This window comes from Alligator mississippiensis, chromosome 2 (assembly GCF_030867095.1).
Source record: "Alligator mississippiensis isolate rAllMis1 chromosome 2, rAllMis1, whole genome shotgun sequence".
NCBI lineage: Eukaryota > Metazoa > Chordata > Crocodylia > Alligatoridae > Alligator > Alligator mississippiensis.
In genome coordinates this window covers 150807519-150830549 of record NC_081825.1, presented here as the reverse complement: position 1 = coordinate 150830549, position 23031 = coordinate 150807519, and the positions used below count along the sequence as shown (strand labels likewise).

The 23031-nt window shown below is 43.1% G+C and overlaps 1 protein-coding gene across 5 annotated transcripts in view; it reads right to left on the bottom strand.

Annotated features, from left to right (window-relative positions):
* Window positions 1-12116, bottom strand: part of DSPP (dentin sialophosphoprotein) — a 29807-nt gene extending 17691 nt beyond the window's left edge. The window contains exons 1-5 of one of the 5 annotated variants that reach the window (XM_059722282.1): window positions 10937-12116; window positions 8511-8939; window positions 7894-8036; window positions 2711-2826; window positions 2525-2587 (exon numbers count right to left, since the gene is read on the bottom strand). In XM_059722282.1, the coding sequence (XP_059578265.1) occupies window positions 2525-2528 (4 nt within the window). In that variant the 5' untranslated portion in view covers window positions 2529-2587; window positions 2711-2826; window positions 7894-8036; window positions 8511-8939; window positions 10937-12116. Of the gene's footprint in view, window positions 1-2524; window positions 2588-2710; window positions 2859-7530; window positions 7624-7893; window positions 8037-8510; window positions 8940-10936 lie in introns of those variants that run through there. The other 4 variants (XM_059722283.1, XM_059722286.1, XM_059722285.1 and 1 more) reach the window with 4 other exon arrangements.
* Window positions 12117-23031: the final 10915 nt, after the last annotated feature.

Below are 23031 nucleotides of genomic sequence, written 5' to 3'. Positions count from 1 at the left end.
GTGGTCCAGATCCTCAGCATGTGTATGTCAGCAAAGCTCTGGGGGCCTCAGTGGAGCTATACTTGAGGTTCTGCCCCCAGTATACCTCACTTTCTAAATTAAAATTATTTCAGACATCTATATGTAAATCACTGTACTGATGAACAGAAGACCTGGTCCAGCACATATCCACCAGACTAGAATGGGTTGGGTATAGTATAGCTATTGCTTCGAGCCTGAAAAGCAGTGCAAAAACCACATAGTGCCTACTTAAGTTAACTAATCATGTAAATCACACTATGGACATTAATAAAGTTATTAATTTGAGTAACGCTGCAAACAGAGGTCAGGGCAATAACCAGATCAGACACAAATGTAGGTCCCTGACTTCAGAGGCAATACTGATGCATAGTCAAAATGTAAGTTAGAGCCACAGTAAAAATCATTATATCCAGTGAGAAAAATGGCTACAGACAAATACAAGGAAGCTCTTCAGGCAGGTTCATGTAGCACAGTGTGAACTGTTACTTGTATTACCACAAGATAAAATATGCTTATCATTGCACAGCACTGAAGTGAGAGAAGAACAACTTTGTGCAGTGCATGCTACACAGAGCTCACACTGTTGCATACCACACCTGGAGCTGCAGGATTAAAGCTTCTCATATGCCTTACTCACAAAACACAGGTGCATGGTAAACAAGCAGTGTTCAGCAGCAGTAGAAGATCCTTTTCAATGTTTCTTTTAGGATGCAAGTTCAGTACTGCCTTTATAGAGTCACTGGATCTTAACAGGTTTCCACTGAACTAAAGAGAACCATGTTAAGGCTAGATTCTGCTTCCCTTAACATGATGGAAAGCATCTTTCTCTTAAAGCGTTCCATTCATCCTCATAGGACTATGCAGGCACATCTACACAAAGTGTTTACTGAGGAGCTGACTAATTAGCTCTGTGGTATAGTCTCAGCACCTACCTGTGAGCCCCTATTAGGGCACAGTAAACTTATAAATGCTGCCATAGTGTAGTACTTGTCAATACAATGTGGAGGCTGCCTGCTGGCTAGCCTCACAGTGGAGCTCCCTTGTGCCCCAGCCATCCCCTCCACAGCACGTTGAGCTGGGTTGGAGCAGCCCCAGGCTGGCAAGCTGACCCTCCGGGCTTCCTGACAGCCACAGCTGCTCCGACCTGGCTCAACATGTTGCAGTTCCAGGTACATATGTAAATGTGGAGCCCAAGAGCAATAAACTACAGTGCCAACTGCACCAGAGTTTATCACTTTGCATTAATAGCACCTGCAGACATGCCCTATAAATAGTAAAGTATTATTCAGTGGCTGCCTCTACACATACCCATAGACTAAGTATATGCAGAGTAAAGCATTGCCATCTACACTTGCAACACTATTAGGTTGCAGTAAACTAATTAACACCGGTGTAAGATAGTACTGTTGTACAGCGGGGTAATTAACTGTGATTAAATGCACATACAGATGCTGACCGCAGGCATATATTGCACCCGGTCAGCCCAGCCAGGAGGGGGCCAGACTCCTGCCTGCTACCTAGCCACATGGCTCTGCACTTCCAGCACCCTCATGCCCCAGCCAGCCCTTCCACTGCCACACAAAGCATAGGGCTGATCCCCTGTGCCTCTGACCCTGGCGTAAACTGCTCCGCCCTGGCTCAGGTTGCTGCTGTCCTGGGCACACTTGTAGAAGCTGTGCCCAGTAGTTTACTTTGACTCAAACTGATCCAGAGTTTCTTGCTTTGAATTAATTGCACATATAGATGCATCCAGTGCAACCATCATAATATAGCACAATGTAAGATAAATGATTATATGCTATTACTTATTTTTTTACACTCAATTAAGGTTTTTATTTGTTTGTATGAAAACATTCCCTGACATGCTTACAAGTGAAACACAGCAGAACAGCAGTAATGTAGAAGAAAACAATGAAAAAGAACATAATCCAAAGTAAACCAAAGTGACTTCCCTGCCTAAACTCAGTCAAGGGTGAAAAGCAAAACAGAGAGTAAAGGAAAAAAAATCCTTAGTCTATTAGGTACTTATTGAACTCCCAGTCATCAAGGTGATGTAAATGAGAGGCTAAATATCAGGCTCCTTTTTCTCTGAATAACCTCCCTTTTAATTTAATGGGAGGTTTATCTGTGCTCAGATGGAGTAACATTTGAGTCAAGATCTCAGATTTCCCCCTGGATTTCTAAAAGTATAGTCATATTAGCATTCTTAGAAGGTTGTCCATAACACAGGTGAGAAAATGTATTCTTTACACGCAAGTTTTAATCTGTCAGTTTCCCTTAACATACTGCTTTTTCTCTATTATTCAGCTACACCAGTTGGAGTCTGTGCAAATTATACAGGTATGTTTAAAATGGAACTAGAATAGAATGTTTACTCTGCTTCTACCTCCTTTACTGTGGGACAAATGGTGATACCCTTATTCCACTAGCAAGATACTGTACTAAAAAAAAAGTAATCTTCTTAGAAACAATCATAGGACTCTTTGTGGGAGTGAATGCTCACCCATGGGAGAAAGGGGTTTGCAGATTGATCCTGTGGTAGGTGTGCAGCTCTCACAAAACCAAGCTGCAGGGAAAAGTAGAATGCACAATATTTTAACAGCATTGTTTGCCTTCCTGATAGAGATTTCTTTTGGTCCAGCATGCAAAATTCAATAAGATAAGATTGTGAGGAATGCCCGTATCTTACCTTGCTACCCAGTGAAGCAATTTTTAGAAGCAGAAATCCTCTAGTGAATCTCTCCCTTGCTTTGAAGATTAGTGACAACAACTATGGCTTAGTTTTGTGCATCACTTTAGTACCTGCTGGAATTTAAACTCTGCTCACAAATATATCAACCAATCATGACTTGAAGACCCTGATAGGATGCAAGAAGGTGTAAGTTTTGATTGTGGAGCACATATTAACCTCCCACACTTCCTTCACAGGTTGATAAGCATATGTCCCAAGAAGGTCTCTGGTTCCAAAGAGACTAGACTGCTTTCCACTTAATTAAATATTTCACATAAGGCTGGGTTAGCATGTTAAATATATAGAATCAGCTCTCAAAAGTACCAAGCAGTGCCTTTAAATGCTGTCACCCCTACATTTTTGTTCCTGTTTTGGTCTTAGAGCTTTGTAATCTCTGGGTTTCTCCAGTAAATATTTTGCCTGTGTGAAACCCCTGCCTATCTTGAGATAGATATTAAAGAACACACAGTTGTAATTGAAGAAATGACCCCATTAACTGACTCTCCAGTGGTTCAAAGGTCACATGATTTGTCACTGAGATTATAAAAAGAGTATTTACCAGTATTTTTTCCTTACAGTCAAGACAGATCAATGCATGAAGCAACAAGGAAGGCACTATAGTCTCAGGAAATGGACAGTTCTTGTAAACAGATATTCAGTGTGACCTGCTAGGACTCGAGCTTCTTCCTGGAATTTGGTCTGAAAGAATATACAATCACCTTTGTGAAGCATGGGGCTGGGCTGTCCCTTGTACCTCTGCAGATGCAGAAGTGAGAAATTAGGAAAGAAGGCTCTGTCTGCAATGCACCCATACGGTGACTGAGTGCCAGTGAAATCACCACTGAACCAAGGGCCAGCACAAAGTCTCAGCACCTTTTTAGCTGTGTGCAGCTCTCCTGCTGGCCATGGCACATTTCATTTGATGGGACCGCATCCTCCTAGTTGGAGGAGAAATAGTCTCATCTCCATTCCCACAGTACCAAGTAGATGCCAAGCAGGGAATATGCTGCACCATATACTCTTGGGGAAAAAAGGCTAGAAGGGTGGTACTGTGTCCTCAGCTCCGGCCTACTAAAACTGGATGAGCAAGGGGGTGGAGGGGAAGGCGGGAGTGAGGCAGTGCAGCAAATGATGTTCCTCAGGGTACTGGTGAACACACACTATAACATCAGGCAACTTTGCGTGGTCCATGTTTCAATGTCACAGTTACTGCAGCAAATTTCTAATCTTGTTTTAAACTCAGTGTACCATTGCAGAACAGTGTTGCAAATGTATGAAGAATGGAATAGCTACAAGGCCATATTGCTAGTTAAAAATTACTTTCCCCAGGTCCTAGTTAATGAGGATCCTTGGTCACTCTAAGGTGCCTTTGTCAAGATGTCTTAAAAAGCACAAACCATATATTTATGAGAGCTATATGTAATTTATTTTCATGAAGTTGCAAACTACAACATTCTCTGCAGAAGCTTAATTAAATAAAGCAGTGTGGCTGAACCTTGGGTATAATGAAATGTGTTTGTTGACCAGTCTAGGCACTCATCTGTCTGGTGTGGTCATGGACACAACTATTTCTGAACCACATAATGCTTTTGTTTGAAACTGTAGTAGAGAACATAACATAACCGGAGAAAAAGCTCACATCTTACATATTTGTTGTGATTTTTTCTGTTCATCCAGGCTAATGGTTTAACACTGTAGTCTAGTCTTGTAGTAGCATGATCCAAACATTCCCATCTGCACTGAAGACTACATGAGAATCTTTGGGATACAATCTTTGCAGTTGGGGACAGAGCCAACATATGGCACTGATGCAATCTGAAGCAGAAATGTGATAATTGCTGGGCAGGGACTTATTAACACCATAGGCTCCATGGCAGAAAAGATACAAGTTTTGCCCATGCTGTCCCATGGGAAATTACATGGCGATACAAGACAGATCACCTGGAGAGATGCACTGGGACGCAAATTTAATCTCAGCTACAAGGTAGAGCAAAGGGTTGATGACTCTACATAAAAAGCTAAGTATTTTGTTGTGGGAATCTAAAGGCTTTGTGCATCTTTGGAACTCATAAATCTTATATCTATTATACCACCATTCTAGTCCCCCCTCCCCTGCACTCTGAGTTTAAAAAGAGCAGGTAAAGTAATCTACCTGATGTGTTTCTTCAAAATCAGTGACAAATTTTGTAAATCTGTGAATGAATACAAGTGCCTTACTCAAGCAAGGCTAAAAGTGATATATATGAATATAGGACATCTGAGCAAGAACTGATTTCCTAAAATGTGTTTGTGTTATACACCTGACATACGGTTTTGCCAAAAAAGTAACTTTACCCCAGAAATCTCCAAGTATTTGCTCTGTTACAAATGCCAAGACAATGATAAATTCCTGACAGTGAATAGTCACCAGAGTGTTAGAACTTTGTGCCATCATAGCTGCACTGCAGATGGAGATGGACCTTATCATCATTACAGCCTCTATGTGCTAGGTACACTAGAAGCAGGATATGTAGAAAGGGAACAGGTAGAAGTACTAGCAAACTAGTTTATTTAACATACAAAGAAGTACTAGCAAACTTGGATGGTTTTGTTTATTTAACATACAGTACTCTTGGAAATACAATCTATGCTTCTTTTAAAATGCAATGGGTACATCTGCATGTGTGCTTTACTGCAGTTGACTAATTAACTCCACAGTAAAGCATCACCATCTACACATGCTACACATGTATTAGGGCATAGTAAATTAATTAACTCCACCCATTAAGATAGTACTGTTGAGGACAGCACTATCTTACACCGGATTCATTTACTGCCAAGAAATGCATGTGTGGATGTTGACCAGGACCACAGCAGTTTGAGCCAGGGCAAAGTAGCCCCAGGCTGGCAGCAGGCTCAGGGGGTCAGCCAGCTCCGCAGTTTCAGCATTCTCATGACCAAGCCAGCCTCTCTGCCACCTGATGCCACCACCTGGAGCCTGTGGCTGGCCCCCAGACCCTGCTGCCAGCCTGGGGCTGCTCTGTCCGTGATCAAACTGCTGTGGTCCCAGGCACACTTGAAGACATTGTGCCTGGGAGCAGCTGAGTCCAGCGCGAGCTGCACCAGAGTTTATTGAGCTTCATTTAATAGCTCATGTAAATGCACCCAGTGTTGTAGTATGACTTCTAGAAATAAGCACTTTTTGTTGATTTAAAGTCTGCTCACTCATGCTAAGACTCTGTGCTTTAAGGCAATTAAAGCTCTTTTAGTCTTTGCCCTTCTCTATACTTTGTTCCAGAGAGTTTTCCTGCCTTATCATAGCAGAAACCAGCCATAGCGTGACAAAATCCTTGTACTATCTGTTTGTCCTGGGGACTGAAGGAAAGAGTGCAGCTCTGAAGTGAGATCAGGTAGCTCCACTGGAACCCTATTTAAGAGTTAGGTCACTGTGGCCACTGATGGATGTGGGGGGTGGGAGGTGGAAGAGTGGTGCTTAACTTTCAGCTCAGCATGCCCCCACACAAAGTGCAGCACATGCCTAGAAGGAGAACCATGTCAGTTTGACCAGGCTTACCCAACATCTGTATAGATCATGTGCATCAGTAGCACAAAAACACATCTCAGCATCTAAATTAAGAACATTTACCAAAATATGGGTGACTGCATCGAGGCTGTCAGCTGGTGTAAATCTGTGCTTGTCCATTAACTTGATTTCACTAGGTTGCAAAAACTGGGGAATCTCTCCCTTGAGTTTTAGAAGTTTTCACTTGGGAAATTTAAATTCAAACACTTCTTGCATTCATGTGATTCACAAAATTATTATAGCATGAACTGGAACAAGAACTTGCTTTCTTAGGGCCTATTGGTTACTTGGAGCATCTACGTGAGCAATTAGCTCCAAGCAATAAACTCTGGCACAAATCGCACCAGAGAAATGGCTGGGCTAACCAGGCTAACCAGGGACAATTTGCACCCATCAGTCTCCATCTACACATGGGTTTAATTGCATGTGTTTACTCTGTCATAGGACAGTATTTGTCCCTGACAGTACTATCCTATGGCAGAGTAAATTAGTTTACTGCACCCTAATTACAGTGTGTGTGTAGATGGTGACTCTTTACTGAGAAGTTAAGTAGTCAACTCCACAGTAAACCACATGTATAGATACATCCCCTGTGTATTAATTTCTGTATCATCATTATCATTATTATTATTAAAGGATTACTATTATTGCTTTCAGTCCCTTATGACTTCTAAAGCATCTTCCTTGAGGAAGTGGGTGCAGCAAAAGTTAAATTTCCTCAAAAGATAACTTAGAATAAAAAAATACATTTTCCAAACAGAACCTAGGGGTGAGAGGTGAGTGGATGAGCTACTCCCAATATAAAACAACTGAAACCTGTCACTGACCATCCCTGTGAGGTCTGACGTTGGCAGCAGTAATCTGACCACACTGAGACACAGCTCAAGGCCTTGTTCTTGGGGCAGAGTTCACTGTACTGTTTTACAAGCTTTTGGAAATAATTTACTGAATATATTCTTGGTAAACCAGTAATGTGTGCACCTGCAAAGGAGTCTACATACACATGGAGACTGAAATTCCCCAGCTGACAAAGCACTTACACCACTTAAGTCCCCATTTGAGAGCTGAAGCAGGACTTTATATAGTGCCTTGGCTTTGTCCTTGCCCAAAGATAGCTTTGCAGACAGCTTACTATTCATCTGCGTTGATGAAATTAAAAGGGGAACTGGAAGATGGGCTCCTGCAGACTTTCTAGAAAACACAACATGGCGCTCACCTCTACAGCACTGTATGGTCTCACAGCTGTAGGGTTCTTAAGGAGGGAGCAAGGGAGGGAGGTTCCCTTCTGTCTTTTCCAGTTGCTCAGGTCCTAGTTACGCACAGGGACACAAGCCACACATACGGACCATTATTTTGGTTTCAGTCTTTGCACGTTTGCCTTCTATAAAGGGGTTAACTTTAAATTTCAGTTCAGAATTTACTCAAAATCTTGAAGTGAAAGGTAAACCTTGGGTATCTGATTGTAACAGGGGGGACCTGCTCGGGGTCCATCTACTGGTGGCCCCGCCCCTCTGTTATGGGCCAACCACCCTCCTCCTCGCCTGCCACGCCTTGTTGTTAAGAAGAAATCAGCACTTACATTCTGCGTTCCCGGGCAATGCTCTACCTCGAAACAATATGGTTGCAGACTAAGGGCCCATCTTATCAGTCTAGCATTGTCTGTCTTCATGCTCTGTAGCCAGCGTAGAGGTGCATGATCGGTGATCAGCGTGAACTGCTGCCCTAACAGATAATATTGGATTAATTAATAATTAATAATGTTTCAACAGCCCACCTAATTGCCAAACACTCTCTCTATCATGGCGTAATTCCGTTCCGGTGGGTGTTATTTCCTACTTATGTAGGCTATAGGGCGCTCTTCTTCTCCTCCTCTCTGGACTAACACCGCTCCAATAGCCACATTAGATGTGTCGGTCTGCACCAGGAAAGTTTATTAAAATCTGGTGTATATACTAGGGGCTGCAAGCATAGTGCATCCTTCACCACTTGAAATACCTTTTCCACATCTGGCATCCATCTCACCTTGGGTGGCACCCCTGCCTTTATCATCTCTGTCAAAGGCACTACTAAGTCTGCGAAGTGAGGTACAAACCTTTTATAATAACTAGCTAGCCCCATAAAAGCCTTCACTTGTTTCTTGGTATGAGGAGCTCGATACTTTTGCAATGCCTCTACCTTGTTTAACAATGGTCTCACCTTCCCACTTCCTACTAGGAACCCACGGTATTGTGTTTCTTCTTTCCCTATCGTACATTTCTTTGGATTGGCTGTCAGCCCGGCCCTTCTCAAGTCTTGCATTACTGCTCTCAGCGCGGTGAGGTGTTCAGCCCAGTCTTCAGTGTGTGTAATAATATTGTCTATGTAAGCCGCAGCATAACCCCCATGGGGAGACAAAACTCGGTCCACAGATGCTGAAATGTAGCTGCGGCTCCATGTAATGCAAACGGCATGTGCCAGGACTGGAAGAGACCCCAAGGGGTAGCAAATGCAGTCTTTTCTTGATCTTTGGGTGCTACTGGGACCTGCCAGTAACCTTTTGTCAGGTCTCTGTCCAAGTTTGCAGATGACACAAAGCTATGGGGAGATGTAGACACGCCGGAGGGCAGGGAACAGCTGCAAGCAGATCTGGACAGGTTGGACAAGTGGGCAGAAAACAACAGAATGCAGTTCAACAAGGAGAAATGCAAAGTGCTGCACCTAGGGAGGAAAAATGTCCAGCACACCTACAGCCTAGGGAATGACCTGCTGGGTGGCATGGAAGTGGAAAGGGATCTTGGAGTCCTAGTGGACTCCAAGATGAACATCAGTCGGCAGTGTGACGAAGCCATCAAAAAAGCCAATGGCACTTTATCATGCATCAGCAGATGCATGACAAATAGGTCCAAGGAGGTGATACTTCCCCCTCTATCGGTCAGACCGCAGTTGGAGTACTGCGTGCAATTCTGGGCGCCGCAATTCAAGAGGGATGCGGATAACCTGGAGAGGGTCCAGAGAAGGGCCACTCATATGGTTAAGGGCCTGTAGACCAAGCCCTACGAGGAGAGACTAGAGAAACTGGACCTTTTCAGCCTCCGCAATAGAAGGTTGAGAGGCGACCTTGTGGCCGCCTATAAGTTCATCACAGGGGCACAGAAGGGAATTGGTGAGTATTTATTCACCAAGGCGCCCCCAGGGGTTACAAGAAATAATGGCCACAAGCTAGCAGAAAGCAGATTTAGATTGGACATTAGGAAGAACTTCACAGTTCGAGTGGCCAGGGTCTGGAACGGGCTCCCAAGGGAGGTGGTGCTCTCCCCTACCCTGGGGGTCTTCCAGAGGAGGTTAGATGAGCATCCAGCTGGGGTCATCTAGACCCAGCATTCTTTCCTGCTTATGCAGGGGGTCGGACTCGATGATCTATTGAGGTCCCTTCCGATCCTAACATCTATGAATCTATGAATCTAAAGTGGAAATGTAGCGAGCTTGCCCAATGTTTTCCACCAGTTCATCTACTCTCGGCATTGGATAGGCATCAAACTTAGCTACTGTGTTTACCTTCTGGAAATCGATATAGAGACGAATTTTCCCATTGGGCTTGGGCACTGCTACGATGGGGCTCCGCCAGTTGCTGTGGGACTTGCATATGATGCCTTTTTCCAGCATCATCTCAATCTCAATTTTTATCTGGCTCTGCTGTCACTGTGGAATCTGTCTCCAGTTCTCATGGATCACCTGGCCCGGAGGAGTTTTTATCTGGTGTACCACACCCCGAGCTTCCCCAGGAGTTTCCACACATTTCCATATTCCCTGACTAGCTTAGAGGCCTGTCTTCTCTGCTATTCAGATAGTCACAGCGCCAGTTCTATGTCAACCGGGCCACTTTCCTCTGTCAAAGAGGGTCCCAATTCTAATTCCTGGGGATGAAGGCCTAGGTACATACACTCTCGCTCTTCCCACTTCTTCAACATATTGATGTGGTATACTTGTTTCTTTTTTTGTTTATTTGTCTGATGCACATCATAGTGTATGGGCCCCTCTTGGAATATAATTTCATAGGGTCCCTGCCACCGGGCGAGTAACTTACTCTCATGGTCAGTCAATAGAACCAACATGCAGTCCCCCAAGTCAAACTTCCTTTCCCATGCACCTCGGTTATAATGCCTCACTTATCGTTGCTGGGCCTCTCTGAGATTTCGTAAAACCTCACTCTGAGCTGCTTCAAGGTGTTCCCGCAGTTGTATTATGTATTGGGTCAAGTTCTGATCTTTACTATGCTGTTCTTCTCAACTCTCTTTAATCAAATCCAGAACTCCCCTTGGCTGCCGGCCATACAGTAGTTCAAAGTATGAACCTCTACCAAGGGCATCGGAATTAAAAGAGCTTTTGGAGGGTGCCTTGGGTTCACTTTTTGGCACATGGGACATAAAGTGCAATACCTCGCCACTTCCCACAACAGTCCTGGTCAAAAAAAATCTTGCCCAAATGCGGGCTTCTGTTTTGTTCCTGCCCAAATGTCCACTCATAGGGAGCTCATGAGCCACCTTAAATAGAGCCCATCAATATCGCCAAGGTACCAGCAACTGTATGACCTCCTCTCCTTCAAGCTTCCCTTTCTTAATTCGGTACAGGAGGTCATTTCTTACCTCGAACTTCAGTGTTGTCTTCATCAGCTCTGGGCATAATACCTTGCCGTTTCACTGACCCAGGTGTTCCTGCAAAGCATACTGAAAATCTGCCTCACAACTCTGCTCCAACTGGAAATGTTCGTCCTCCCACAAATGCGCAACATCCACCTCTTGTTCGGTCTCTTCTTCAGGAGGAGATTGTTTGGTTTCACCCACGAATCCCTCAGCCCTCAGACCATCTTCCCATCCAGCCTTGGGCTTTCTAGTCTCCCATGGCCTCCAACAGCAACTTTCTCTCATCTCAGTCCCCTCCTTTTGCCTCACACTGGCTATCTCTCTCAACAACTCTGGTCAGTCTCAGCCCAGTACTACTGGGTAGGGTAAGCGCTCAGCGACCCCAACTAGTATCCGGTGGGTCCTATCGCCTACTTGTAGGATGACCCCCACTCTGTTGACCTCGATTGAATCCCCACACCAGCATTGCACAATTATGCAGTCTCCTACTTCCCTCTCTCTTACCAGTATCACGTCGCTCCACACCATGGTCTGCAATAAGCCTGAGTCCAGCATAGCCCATAACTTTTTTCCATGCATTATCACTTCCACCATCAATGCGGGTGGCTCGTCTCCCACCTCAGAGTCAACTCTGGCTCTATAGCCACACATCCCTACCTGGGTCATGTTGGCTAATAGTGCCTGTTGTCTTGAGGCTTGATCCTGTAGGCTTTGTATTATTTGACATAGCCGATCCAAGACTTGCTGCTGTGACTCTGGGTCCAGGCCTAGCATCTGCTCTTGTTTCTCTGGTTTCTTTATGGACCCAAGGGTTCTTTCCCTCATACGGGAGAACCAGTGTCCTATGATGCATACTGCTGTATGAAAAGTTCCCAGCCAATGCACCATTGCAACAGGGGGGGCCTGCTCGGGGTCCATCTACTGGTGGCCCCGTCCCCCTGTTATGGGCCAACCACCCGCCTCCTCTCCTCCCATGCCTTGTTGTTAATTAAGCGGGAGGCTGCCCATTGTATGCCCCAATGCCAGGGGGTGTTTTCTGCAGCTCCGTTCCTCCCCTACATGACAACCCAAGCCTCACAGATAGTATTTGTAAATTCCTCTTTATGTTGGGATCTCGGCCACTGTGGGCCTACCCCTTTTCTCTCTAGCTAGGCCTGTCAGTCAAAAAAACCCACTAATCAGGGTTTGACTCCCAGGCTCTAGCTCTCAAAAAAAAACAACTCACTTGGGCTCCAGCGTTCTCTGTGGTGCTGGGGTCTACTCCCCACCAAATACTGTGCCCTCTCTGGTGCTGGGGTCAGCTCACCCCCAAATACTGTGCCCTCTCTGGCACTAGGATCAGCTCACCCCCGAATATTGTGCCCTCTCTGGCGCTGGGGTCCCCACACTGCAGTGGGCCCCCAACGAGGCCTCCTCCTTCCCCAAATAGCCTAGCCCAAACCACTAGTCTTAACATGCAACACAAAACATAGGCTTCTAAGGCCATATAATGGAAAAATGATAATACAGAAACGAGAGAGGCAACATGCCTGCTTACTTTAGATGATAATGAGGATGGCTCAGGGCATGGCGTAGTCTTCCGACAGAGACTGCAGCTGTGGCACTGTGGTCATTGGGAGTCCGCCTTCCTGCTGCCCCTCTGGCCTTCTCCACTTGCCATTTTTAGTATCCTGGCCTTCCTTTTCCTGTCACCTGACTGGCTGGCAGGGCTGGAGCCTTAACCCCTACTTGACCAGCTGGCCGTGACTGGAAGGTTCTGGATTTAAAGGGACCACCCTGTCTCTTAGTAACAGGGTTAGGGTTTCCTGTTACACTGATGTATGCAAAGCATCTTGACAGTGCAAATGAAAAAAAAGAGACCCATTGTGGGACAAAACTATACTTTGCTTTGGTTATAAAATACCATGAACTTAATTACTATTTTAATGAATGTAGGTTTGAGTTTCAAGCTGCAAATAAAGCCAGATGAGTTTCACATGGGTTTTAGATTTCTCAAAAATATTTCACTCCATTCTGGCTTGCAGGTATCAAAAGTAAAGTGATACAGAAAGAAAGGCCAAGGACTTTAATGCTAAAAAGATTGCAATCAATGGGAAATCCATGAATGAAATTCAGTGTGATCATGGCATATGAGAGACCAAAACTGCTAGTAAAGTCAGAAAGCTGGATGGTGAGTTGAGAAGAAAAGACATCTATATGGGACTCCTAAACATTTGACATAGACAGCAGTCAATGTTCGTTCTGGTTTGCCTAAGATAATTATGTCTCATTTTTTTCTAAATTTGTAAGTAGTGTGTGTAGCTGGGTACAGAGCAATACCACAAAATCCCTTAAGGGTAGAGGAAGCTGAATACCTAATGTCAATAACAGCCCTGACTAAGAGCTGAGGAATAGCTTTCCTGACTTGAGATTTCAAAATACAGATTTTTTTTCAGCTAACTATTAATGTTTTATTCACTCTGAGCTCAGTCCTGTGAGTTGCACAACTTTCAGCTCTTGGTAGGCTCAATTGAGGTCAGTGGGACAATACATATATTTAGAATAAACATGCCAAAAAGGTTTGCTGGACTGGGGCAAGACAGTTCATTTCCTTGCAGAATCAAACCCATTATTTTACATCAGTTAAAGTGATTTTTTTAAAGTGACGGTTGAAATAAAAGGGACTTAGAGTAATGTATTATTCTGCAGAGAATAAAACCTATGCTTCCTATTCATTTTCTAAAGTGCCCAGTATGGACCTGATCCAATGTCCATTCAAGCCAATGTTTATCCATCCTGAGACTTCAGCGATTATTGGATAAGGCCTAAAATGCCTAATTCTGCTCTCTGGGAATTCAGTGAAAAATTTTTCATTGAGTTCAATGGAACTAGTTAAGCCAATGCTTACACTTTTGAATAATTCTATAAATAACAAGACACACAATTCCAGTTACATAGGAAATAGAATGAACATTTAGAAACAATACTCCAGTCAGAGAACCTGGGGTTGGAAAAAAGTAGTCTTATGATCAGGTTATTCCATTCCTTATTTCAAAATGACATTGAACCAAATGAGTTCGTCTTAGAAAAGTTTGGGTGGAAGTTTTCACTTCAATTTCTGCCAAATATTTGCACTCATCTTAATGTATAATTTTTCTTTTCAAAATGTTTGTCATGTTTCCTTGGAGAAGACACATGAGGTCTTAGCAAACATGATAGGAAACAATAATAGTACAATGCAATGCTAAACTTTGTACTCATAAGAGAATACATTTCTTGAAGAAAGTAGGTTTCTTACATATATCTTTCCTCCTGTAACCAAAGAATAATTAAAATATTAAAAAAAACAAGATTATAGTATCATAGGAAAATATGCTTTCTCTGAGTTTTCATTCCAGATGGAGTCATTCTTTATACTGAATTAGATGTGTATTTGACTTTTCTCTCCATTGTAGAAAATGCAGATACTTCTTTGTAGGAAAATATATTGAATATGAGGGGGCTGGAAGAAAAGTTTGTAGTTAGCTTACAAGATTACCTTTCTAGCGCACATGCCCCACCAGAGTCCAAGAGCAAGTCTAGTCTAAAGAACAAAGCAAAAATGATCATTATCTGTCTGTGAAAACAGTATTCTTGTGGGAAAAGTTCATATATGACTCTGTCTTTATATATATCAACTGAAGTATATTAAACACAAAAGGAAAATTTTCTACTGTGGGTCACTTGGGATTTTAGACATAACAGAACTCAACCACAGTGAAAACAAAACTTTGTAAGATCATTTATTCTTGCTTTAGTACTGTTCTTAAAATGTTGTTTATATCCAGTATTTGGCATAGTTTTTCTCCAGGCTACATTCTGTGATCCCAGTCCTGCTTCTGCACCATCTGCAAGCCTGTTGACTTTAACTAAACTCCTCATTTTGCTTAAGGTTAAGCATGTGTTTAACTCTGTAACAATCAGGCCCATGGGCAGATCCAGGATTTATTAAAGGGAGGTACAGCACTCTGCCCCTCAGACAATGCAGGAATGGGGGCAAAGCATGCTAGAATCCCTGGTCAGTGGGGGACAATGGGGACCTGGGCAAGGAGCAGGCACACGAAGGGAACAGTGCACATCACTGGTGCTGTCCCCAGCTCACCTGGGCATGGGGAGCCTTAGGGCCACTTCTGCCCTGCTTCAGTTGGAGCTGCAGGGAGCAGCTGTGTGGGGTGTCAGGTTTGTCCAAGGACAATGGCAGTAGCATGCAGGTTCCTCCTTAGGGCTGGGGACAGTGGGGACAGCGTCTGCAGGGGACAGCAGCAGCAGCAGGTGGTGGGTTCCTCCTTCCAGGGTACACATGGGTGAGGGGAGGAGGAAGCAGATGCAAGAGGAAGCCCACTCACTACTGCTGTTGTACCATACTGAACCTGGCATCCTGTGCAACCTCAGCCCCCTGCAGGATTGGGGGAGGAGCACCCATGGGTCTCCCCTTGCACCCAGATCAACTGAGGACAGCAGTGGCAGAGGAAGTGGGATATGACCACACCACCTCATCCCCCTCCCTTTATTTGCCCCCGACCAGGCTTTATATCCCATATTACAGTGACAGCGTGTTCCCATGTAGTACTATCACACAGCACACAAAGGAGTCTGTTATCATTTCATTAGGTAAGAAATATAAAAATAAAAATGCCTCTGTTATCAAACACTCGAAAATACTTCCCTGTTATCAAACACTCGTTCATTTAAACATTGGTCCAAGTTCAGACTGTGTAGACATGGTCTCTTTGTACATTCTCATTGTTCTGTCACCTGGTTCCCTCACACATGGTTCCCTCACAGTTAATGAAGTAAGTCTGATTTTAAATGTCTTTGTTAATGGCACAAAAGTAGCTAAGAATCACTTTCATGTTCTTTCCATCCCAAGAAGAAACAGAATAGTGATGCAGACCTTCTGGGGTTGCTATCTATGCATGGATCTCCAGAACACAGCATAGCATCTGCCATGTACAACATGACCCATAGATGCTGAGTGGGGCAGAATAGAAACATAACTGGGCAGTACTGCACTCTGGCCGACAATGACACACACTTCAGTAGCCTGAGATTCATTGACATGGGGGTGTAGATATCATTGTCCCTTTTTTTTGCTGATGACATGCATGTCAAGCCACCAAAAAAACCCACAGGTTTTCATCAGCAAGAAAGGAGGTGGCATCTCTCCTAGCAACAGCCTTTATTTATTTCTTCTAGGCATCAATTTATTCGCAACTGAGACATTACATATGACAGAGCTAGCTGCACTGATCTATTTGAATGGTACTGCAAATTTAACCCTCTTTCTGCTTACAGAACCCGTGTGAACAGATATTATTTTTCATTTATTCTATTCTCTCTCTGTGCATCTAAAGCAATCAATTCACATGAACAGTTTGAACTACAGCCTCAAACATTTATGTTCACTCCTAGTTTTCCTAACAGGAACAGCTGCATTGAATTCAAATGCAAAGGCAAACACCTGCTTGAAGAATCCTGCATGTTTTTTACAACCTACTAACTTTTTTCATTTATGATTCATTATTCACAGTGTATGCCCGGCAATCACCTCATATAATTTCTGCACAGCTGATGGTACAAGTGGAACTGTTTAACCAAAAGTCAGATAATAAAGGAAGAGGGAATAGCAAATACGAACTAATTTTATTCACGCATGAAAATGGTAACCATCCAAAAAACAGCCATTCCCCCAGGGGTTTGTGCAAATAAGAATCCTGATCCATGAATATTTGTGAATAATGAGCAACAGAAGGCACTAACTCAATCAAATAGAAGAAGCATTCTGAATTTGAATGAATACTTGAAAACGCTGTAAAACCTTTCGAGGTTCTAAATATTAGCCTGATACACAAATCTCTTCTTCCTCGACTTCTACAATGACTTAAGCCCCTGGCACACACAACATTTATGATGCATTTCACCTGTTAATCACACCTTAAATAATAACCCAGGCACACATTCAAGTCAATTTATGCTGTGATAATACACTAAACAATCTACAAAATTAATCCACATAAAATATGTAATGTCTTTCTGGCTCATTTGTATAACACCTTAAACTGAACAGGTGGCAGGTTGGGTCTGGCCCATGACAGATCCCAGTGCTCAGCTGAGTGTAAAGATCTAGTATGGGGCAGCCCGAGGGTCCAAGACATAGCTGTTCCCTACCCAATTGGACTGAGGGCAGAACCAGTTCCTGGACCCTGCACCTCCACCTGAGACCCAGAGGCAGATGGAACCTGAAATCTAGGAGCTTCTTCCCAGCCCCAGGCTCACTGTGCAGCTGGGCCACACAGTTTCTGGCAGCCCCAGTGCATGAGGTCCCTGGGTCAGAGAGAAGTTCCCTGATCCCAGGGTGCTGGTGTGCCAGGACCCTTAAAAATTGCATATGCAGCCTAGCTGCACATACAGTTTTCTGACATCTCTGGTGCCTGGAGACTCCAGAATCAAGGACCCTCTCCCCAGTCCCAAGGTGCCTGTTCACAAGGGATGGATGTCAGAAATCCAGGTGTTTGGCCCCAGCCAACAATCAGCTGATTGTCAGACACCTGCTTTCAACTTTCTAGTGCAGGGGGAGCCTGTGATCATGATCCCAGGCTCCTCCTGCACTGGCAAGCAGGATGCAATTGAGATCTGATCCCTGATCTCAAAATTGGGTGTCCTATCATGTATGTGTGGCATGGCAAGAGGCACAATTTTTGAGATTGCAGATCAGATCCTATCACACCTTTAAATGAATGTCTGCCAGTGGCCTCACTAACCCAAACCACTGTAGAAAACTTCCAAGGGGTCTCTATTTCATACACATTTCAAATGTTCCTAGGCCATGAGAAATGTCTTTGAAACTTCCTTCTCTTCCTAACAAGTCTATGCATTCTGCAGCTGTCTATGCTGTTCCTGCAAGTAATTCCACAGTATACTTTGTGGTTTTCTTTGAGGAAACTGCACAAATACAACTTTCTTCTGCAAGACACCACTCAAAAGACAACAAAAACAGGGAATGCAACACCATAAAAGGACTTCCTTCACCAGCCTGAATTTCCCTGGGGAAAAAAGTCCAAAAGAACAAAAAACCAGAACATTTTGGAAGCATATAACAGTCTTTGTTGGTATGGGTATAATACTTGGTTTTGCTTGCATCTACTTTTAAAAAGTGTCATGTACATACAGTAAATCCTATCATTGGTGTTTCCCTTTCTGAGGAAAAGGAGCAAATGCTAGTGATTAAAATGTAATGACTGTGAGTCATGACACCTAGATCCTACTTTTGGCTTTGCTATTGACTCACAATAGGATCATGTTCCCTTTGGCCCAAACCCTCAAGCATTTAGGCACCTAATTCTATTATGAGAATTATGGACATTTGTAGATTACATGGGAGTTTAATTCTCCCTAAATTGAAGTGTTTTTTTAAAAACACTGCTTCAATGTATACCCATGTCAGAGCCCAATCCTTACCTGCCTCTCCAGTGGTGGGGAGGGGAGAGCAAACTGTTGGCTGACAGAGTGGTCCCTGAACTGCAGGGAGGGGGCTGATGCTTCCCTCTGCAGCAGTGGTGCCCCCACAAAGCGGCACCCGCCCTCAGGCACCCAGCTCGGGCAGTTCCAGGGGGCACCCCAGCGGTGAAGGAAAGCACTGGGCCCCACACAGCTCAGGCAGGCAGGCAGGCTCAGAGAGGAAAGACAAGGCTCGCTGCTTTTTTTTTTCCCCTTCTGTGGAGCCTGCCTTCCCCCTGTCAGGCTGCCTGCACAGTCTGTCTGCACAGCCCCTGAGCCACATGGAGCCCAATGCTTCCCTTCACAGCTGTAGGGTAGGAAACTTAAACTCCTGTGAGCTGTTTTACTTTGCAGTGCCCCAAAGTCATATGCTGTGTCCCAAAATCACTGAAGGTGCATTATGACATGGAATGTGCTACAGTGACTGGAAATAACGCATAATACACTGCCGAATATACAAACAGCAATGCCATTAAAGCGGTGCAAAAGGCATTTAACCTACTTTAAACCCGCTAAAAAGTGTTGTCTACAAATGCCCTATGCGACTAACTTCTGTTTTGAACATGGGTGTCTATCCCTCAGTTTCTCATTTGTAAGCATGGTTAATAGCAAAACCTATTTAACAAGGTAAAGGAGCTGTTGTAAAAGGCTTGAGATCCCAGGACAAGAAGTGCTGTTATTATTGTATTATATTATTTTATCAGACACTGAGTTATATCCACAAAAAGACTTAGGTGCCTGGCTCCTGGGGCTGAATCCAGAGCTCTGAGTTGGGTGCCTAAAATCCCCATAGGTGCCTAAGAAAGGGATCCTGAAAAGCTAGCATGCTGAGTAAAAGTCAGTGTGGTATCAAAGCTTGTCAACAGGGAAACACTGATGACAGGGGATGGATCTCAAATCGTCCTTTTCTCCATGACCTTTGTGCCATATGCTGGGCTGGAGGCAAATATTCCCTTTCACCCAGGATTCACAGCCCTAAGACTTCTCCAAGACCTAGGCCCCTAAATTCTCTTTACCATAAAGGGAACAGAAGGGAGTCCTTTCTTTCAAAACATGGCTAAAGGATAAGCTACCTTCCTTTCACCCAACAGCTTACTAGCTATAAGTTCAGAGACCAGGTTATCCCTCTGCCTAAGTGATTTCAAATCCACATTGCCCTACCCGACAGGATATAGGGTACTTGGGGGATTATGGAGAAGAGGTAAGCATAACTAAGGGGGTGACTAGGCACCAGCCCCTAGCACGAACCCTGGGGGGGGGTGGCACCAACCCTGGGGAGTGCAAAAATAGCAGCAGATGTGTTACTGGCCTGGCTGCTGCTCTACTACCATCAGCATAGCCACTGACACTGCCCCATACATTGTTGCTACCCAGGGTACTCAAGCAGCCAGTTAAGTCTCTGGGAGGAAGGGTATTCTCAGTCCTTCCTACTGAAATTGTTTTACTTTGCATTAGATAATTAGTTACTCATTGGGTCATAGTGAGAGTTAGCATGATTCTGTGGGCTAGGGGTTAGGGCACATATGTGCAAACAATGTGCCACTGTATATTTAATATATTTAAAGAGAAAAATATTTGACTCACACTGAGCCCATTATCTAACAGTAAGCCTGGTCCAAAACCAGAGCCATCATGTCTCCATATAGACGGATATGTTCCAGTCCTAGAACATCAATTCAGACCCAGTTAGCTTGGCCAGTGCCTCACCACTTACACATTTTGAATCTAATGTTTTAGTTTGGCCCTGCTCTTTTGCATTTTTGAATGAAGCCAAAACATCTCTCAAAGAAACTCAGAGACATCTGTTGAATCATTTCTTAATACAATGAAACCATAGAATCATCATTCTGCATGATTGAATGCATTTTGCAGATTAGTTCAGGTTTCTTTCAACAGTCTGCAAGCCTTCAACAAAATGCACTCTAAATTTAGAGATATTAGCAAAACCAAATAACAGATGGGCTAGTTGTGCTTGCCTGTATACTTGATTGTGAACATTTAGCACAGATATACTGCTGACATGAAGAAGTCATAAAGATCCTGGCCTTAAATACATGGTATTGATGATAGGTTGGCTTTTCCAGGCAGCAGATCCTAAACATCTAATTTCCGGGGGAAGGCAAATCATCGTCATAACTTCCTGCAACGTGGTGCCTTTATACTAAGTTCTTTTTGTTCTGTTTTGGTTCTTACTCCCTTCTAAAGTACACAGAAGTGTCATCCTTTGCTTGCACAGGGAGAAGCTATGTTTCCAGAGTAAGGTTCCTTTTCCCATTGCTATGTTCCAATAGTAAAACTATAATTTGATCTCAAGTTCTTTCCTCTCCCCATAGCTATTTTGGGTTTTCAGCATCAAAAGAAAATCTGAAGTTACTATATGTCATTTGGCACAGGACATTGTCCCTCGCATGTCAAAGATGTTAAAAAGACATACAGGTTGTCTGAAGCAGGAAGGTCAAACCAGAGCACTGGATCTCAAGTATCCCAGATGTTGTGAGGTCCAACTCAGGGTGCTAGCTGATCTAGGAATTTTGCCCACCCAAACTATTTCCAAATTGGTGGGAGCTTCTATTTTGGCTGCTTGTTCCTGCTAGTTTTCAAATGTAACCATCCAGCATCTAATGTAATTTTCCAAATTATAACCCACAGGAATATTTTGCAATTAAAACGTTTTAGGATGAAAATAGACTCTTGGGGCGGTGACGTGAAGGGACATGCAGAAAAAAAATTGTCTTTAATAAGTGCAAATGGCTTTGCTACCTGTAATGTCACAAATTCAAAACTTGACAAATAATCTTCAAAATGTAGTGGGGCCTGTATGAAAGGAACCTGACACTAAGCACCATACTGGTGAGTTTTTCCATTTTGAATTGGCAAATCAAAGGAGTTTGAATGATTTTTCAATCAAAAGCAATTCTTGACTGCACTTCTCTGACCTACTCATGAGCTTCTCAGTCTACTCATCATTAGTTATTGGCTTGCAAAGGCCAATAAAGTTGTCATGCAATGTATTGGACATGATGACATTCAGACATTCCTGTACAAAACATGGTGTTTATCTGACCTCAGTGTTCTCTGATTCTTTCCTCTGTGTGTGTTTGTTTAATTATATTTTTAAATAGAAATTTCGTTCAAATACTTTTTCCCCTCTAGGACACTGAAATACTTTGGGTGTAGAATGCCTTCTAAAACTGTTCCTCTGAGCTAATTCATAAGTCATCTATTAAACTCATAGATTGCATGAATGTCAGCTCTTTATCTTGTAGAGTCACAAAAAGGATCATATGAAATATGCTTTACCAAGGTGAAAAATGTAATAGCAGTTTGACCTTCAAGATGTCATTTTTACTGGTACACAATCTGCAACAACAGAAATTAACAAGACACGCTCAGTGTTGTTTTACATTTGAAGAGGAGACAACTAAACAAAGCTAAAGATGTATTGTTACAGAAAAAACCCTGAGGTAAAGAAGAAAAAATCAACATGTAACTCAATCTAAAACCCTGACCTATGGAAAATATATTCAATATACTAGGCCCTACTAGCCCCAGAAAGCCAGTGTATCCAGGAAAAGGCTTGTTAAACCCCAAACAGTTCAGCTCCATTTAATGGAATTGTTAAGTAAATTAAGGGGATAAAAAGCAATTAGACTGAAATGACAGGGTTGGTTTTTTGTGCAGGAAAAATACAACAGATGCTAAAGATTTCACTCAGGAGTTGGGGTGTTAGATCTGGTAGCCTGCAGTAAAATTATCAAAAACTATATAACATGGGATTTAGGTTCCTAAGTCCTCATTGTTTTGTCTCTGGTAAAACTCCAAGTCTATTAATTATATTCTGCTATGTGAATACCCTTTGCCATTTCTGACTAATGAGGTGCCCTTCACTTTATGAGGGCAGAATGGGGGATATATCCACAAATGTAGATAGTTCATGACATTTGTTTAACACATTATATATTTTGGGATCCTTTAGGTTTGAAATGTCCTTGTTAAAATATATGCCACAGTTGTTCTAAAATTGAAAAGAGTTGTTATGTGATTTTGCCTTCCAGTGGCAGCTCCCAAAGAGTCTTTTGTTTGGAGCTGTGAGCAATGCACTTCCTTGAGTGAACAGACCTGGTAAGGCTGGGATAGGTGTCTGTGAAGATTATGAATCATCTGGCATCCTGTGTCTATTAAAGCTGAAGTTGTTTTGTCCTGTGGCATTGTGAGACGTATTTATAACCCATCTACAAAAAAGTTGGGTAGTTTGCATTTGTAAGAGATTTTAAAAAAATGGCATTCTGTATTTTTCAGCAAAACAAAAACACAATTGAGTTAGATACTTGAAGATCTGGTAGCTACAGGATGCATGTACACAAGACATTTACTGTGGAGCTAATTAGCAGGGATCCTGCTTTTCTCCAATTTAAAAAAATCCCCAATTTCCGGATTTAAAAATGTAACCCCAAATCCACGTTTTTCCAAGATTAAAATGAAGCACCACTAATATATATATAATGGTGTTTCGTTTTAATCTCAGAAAAATGTGAGTTTTGGCTTACTTTTTTTAATTTGAAAATTGGGGATTTTTTTAAAAT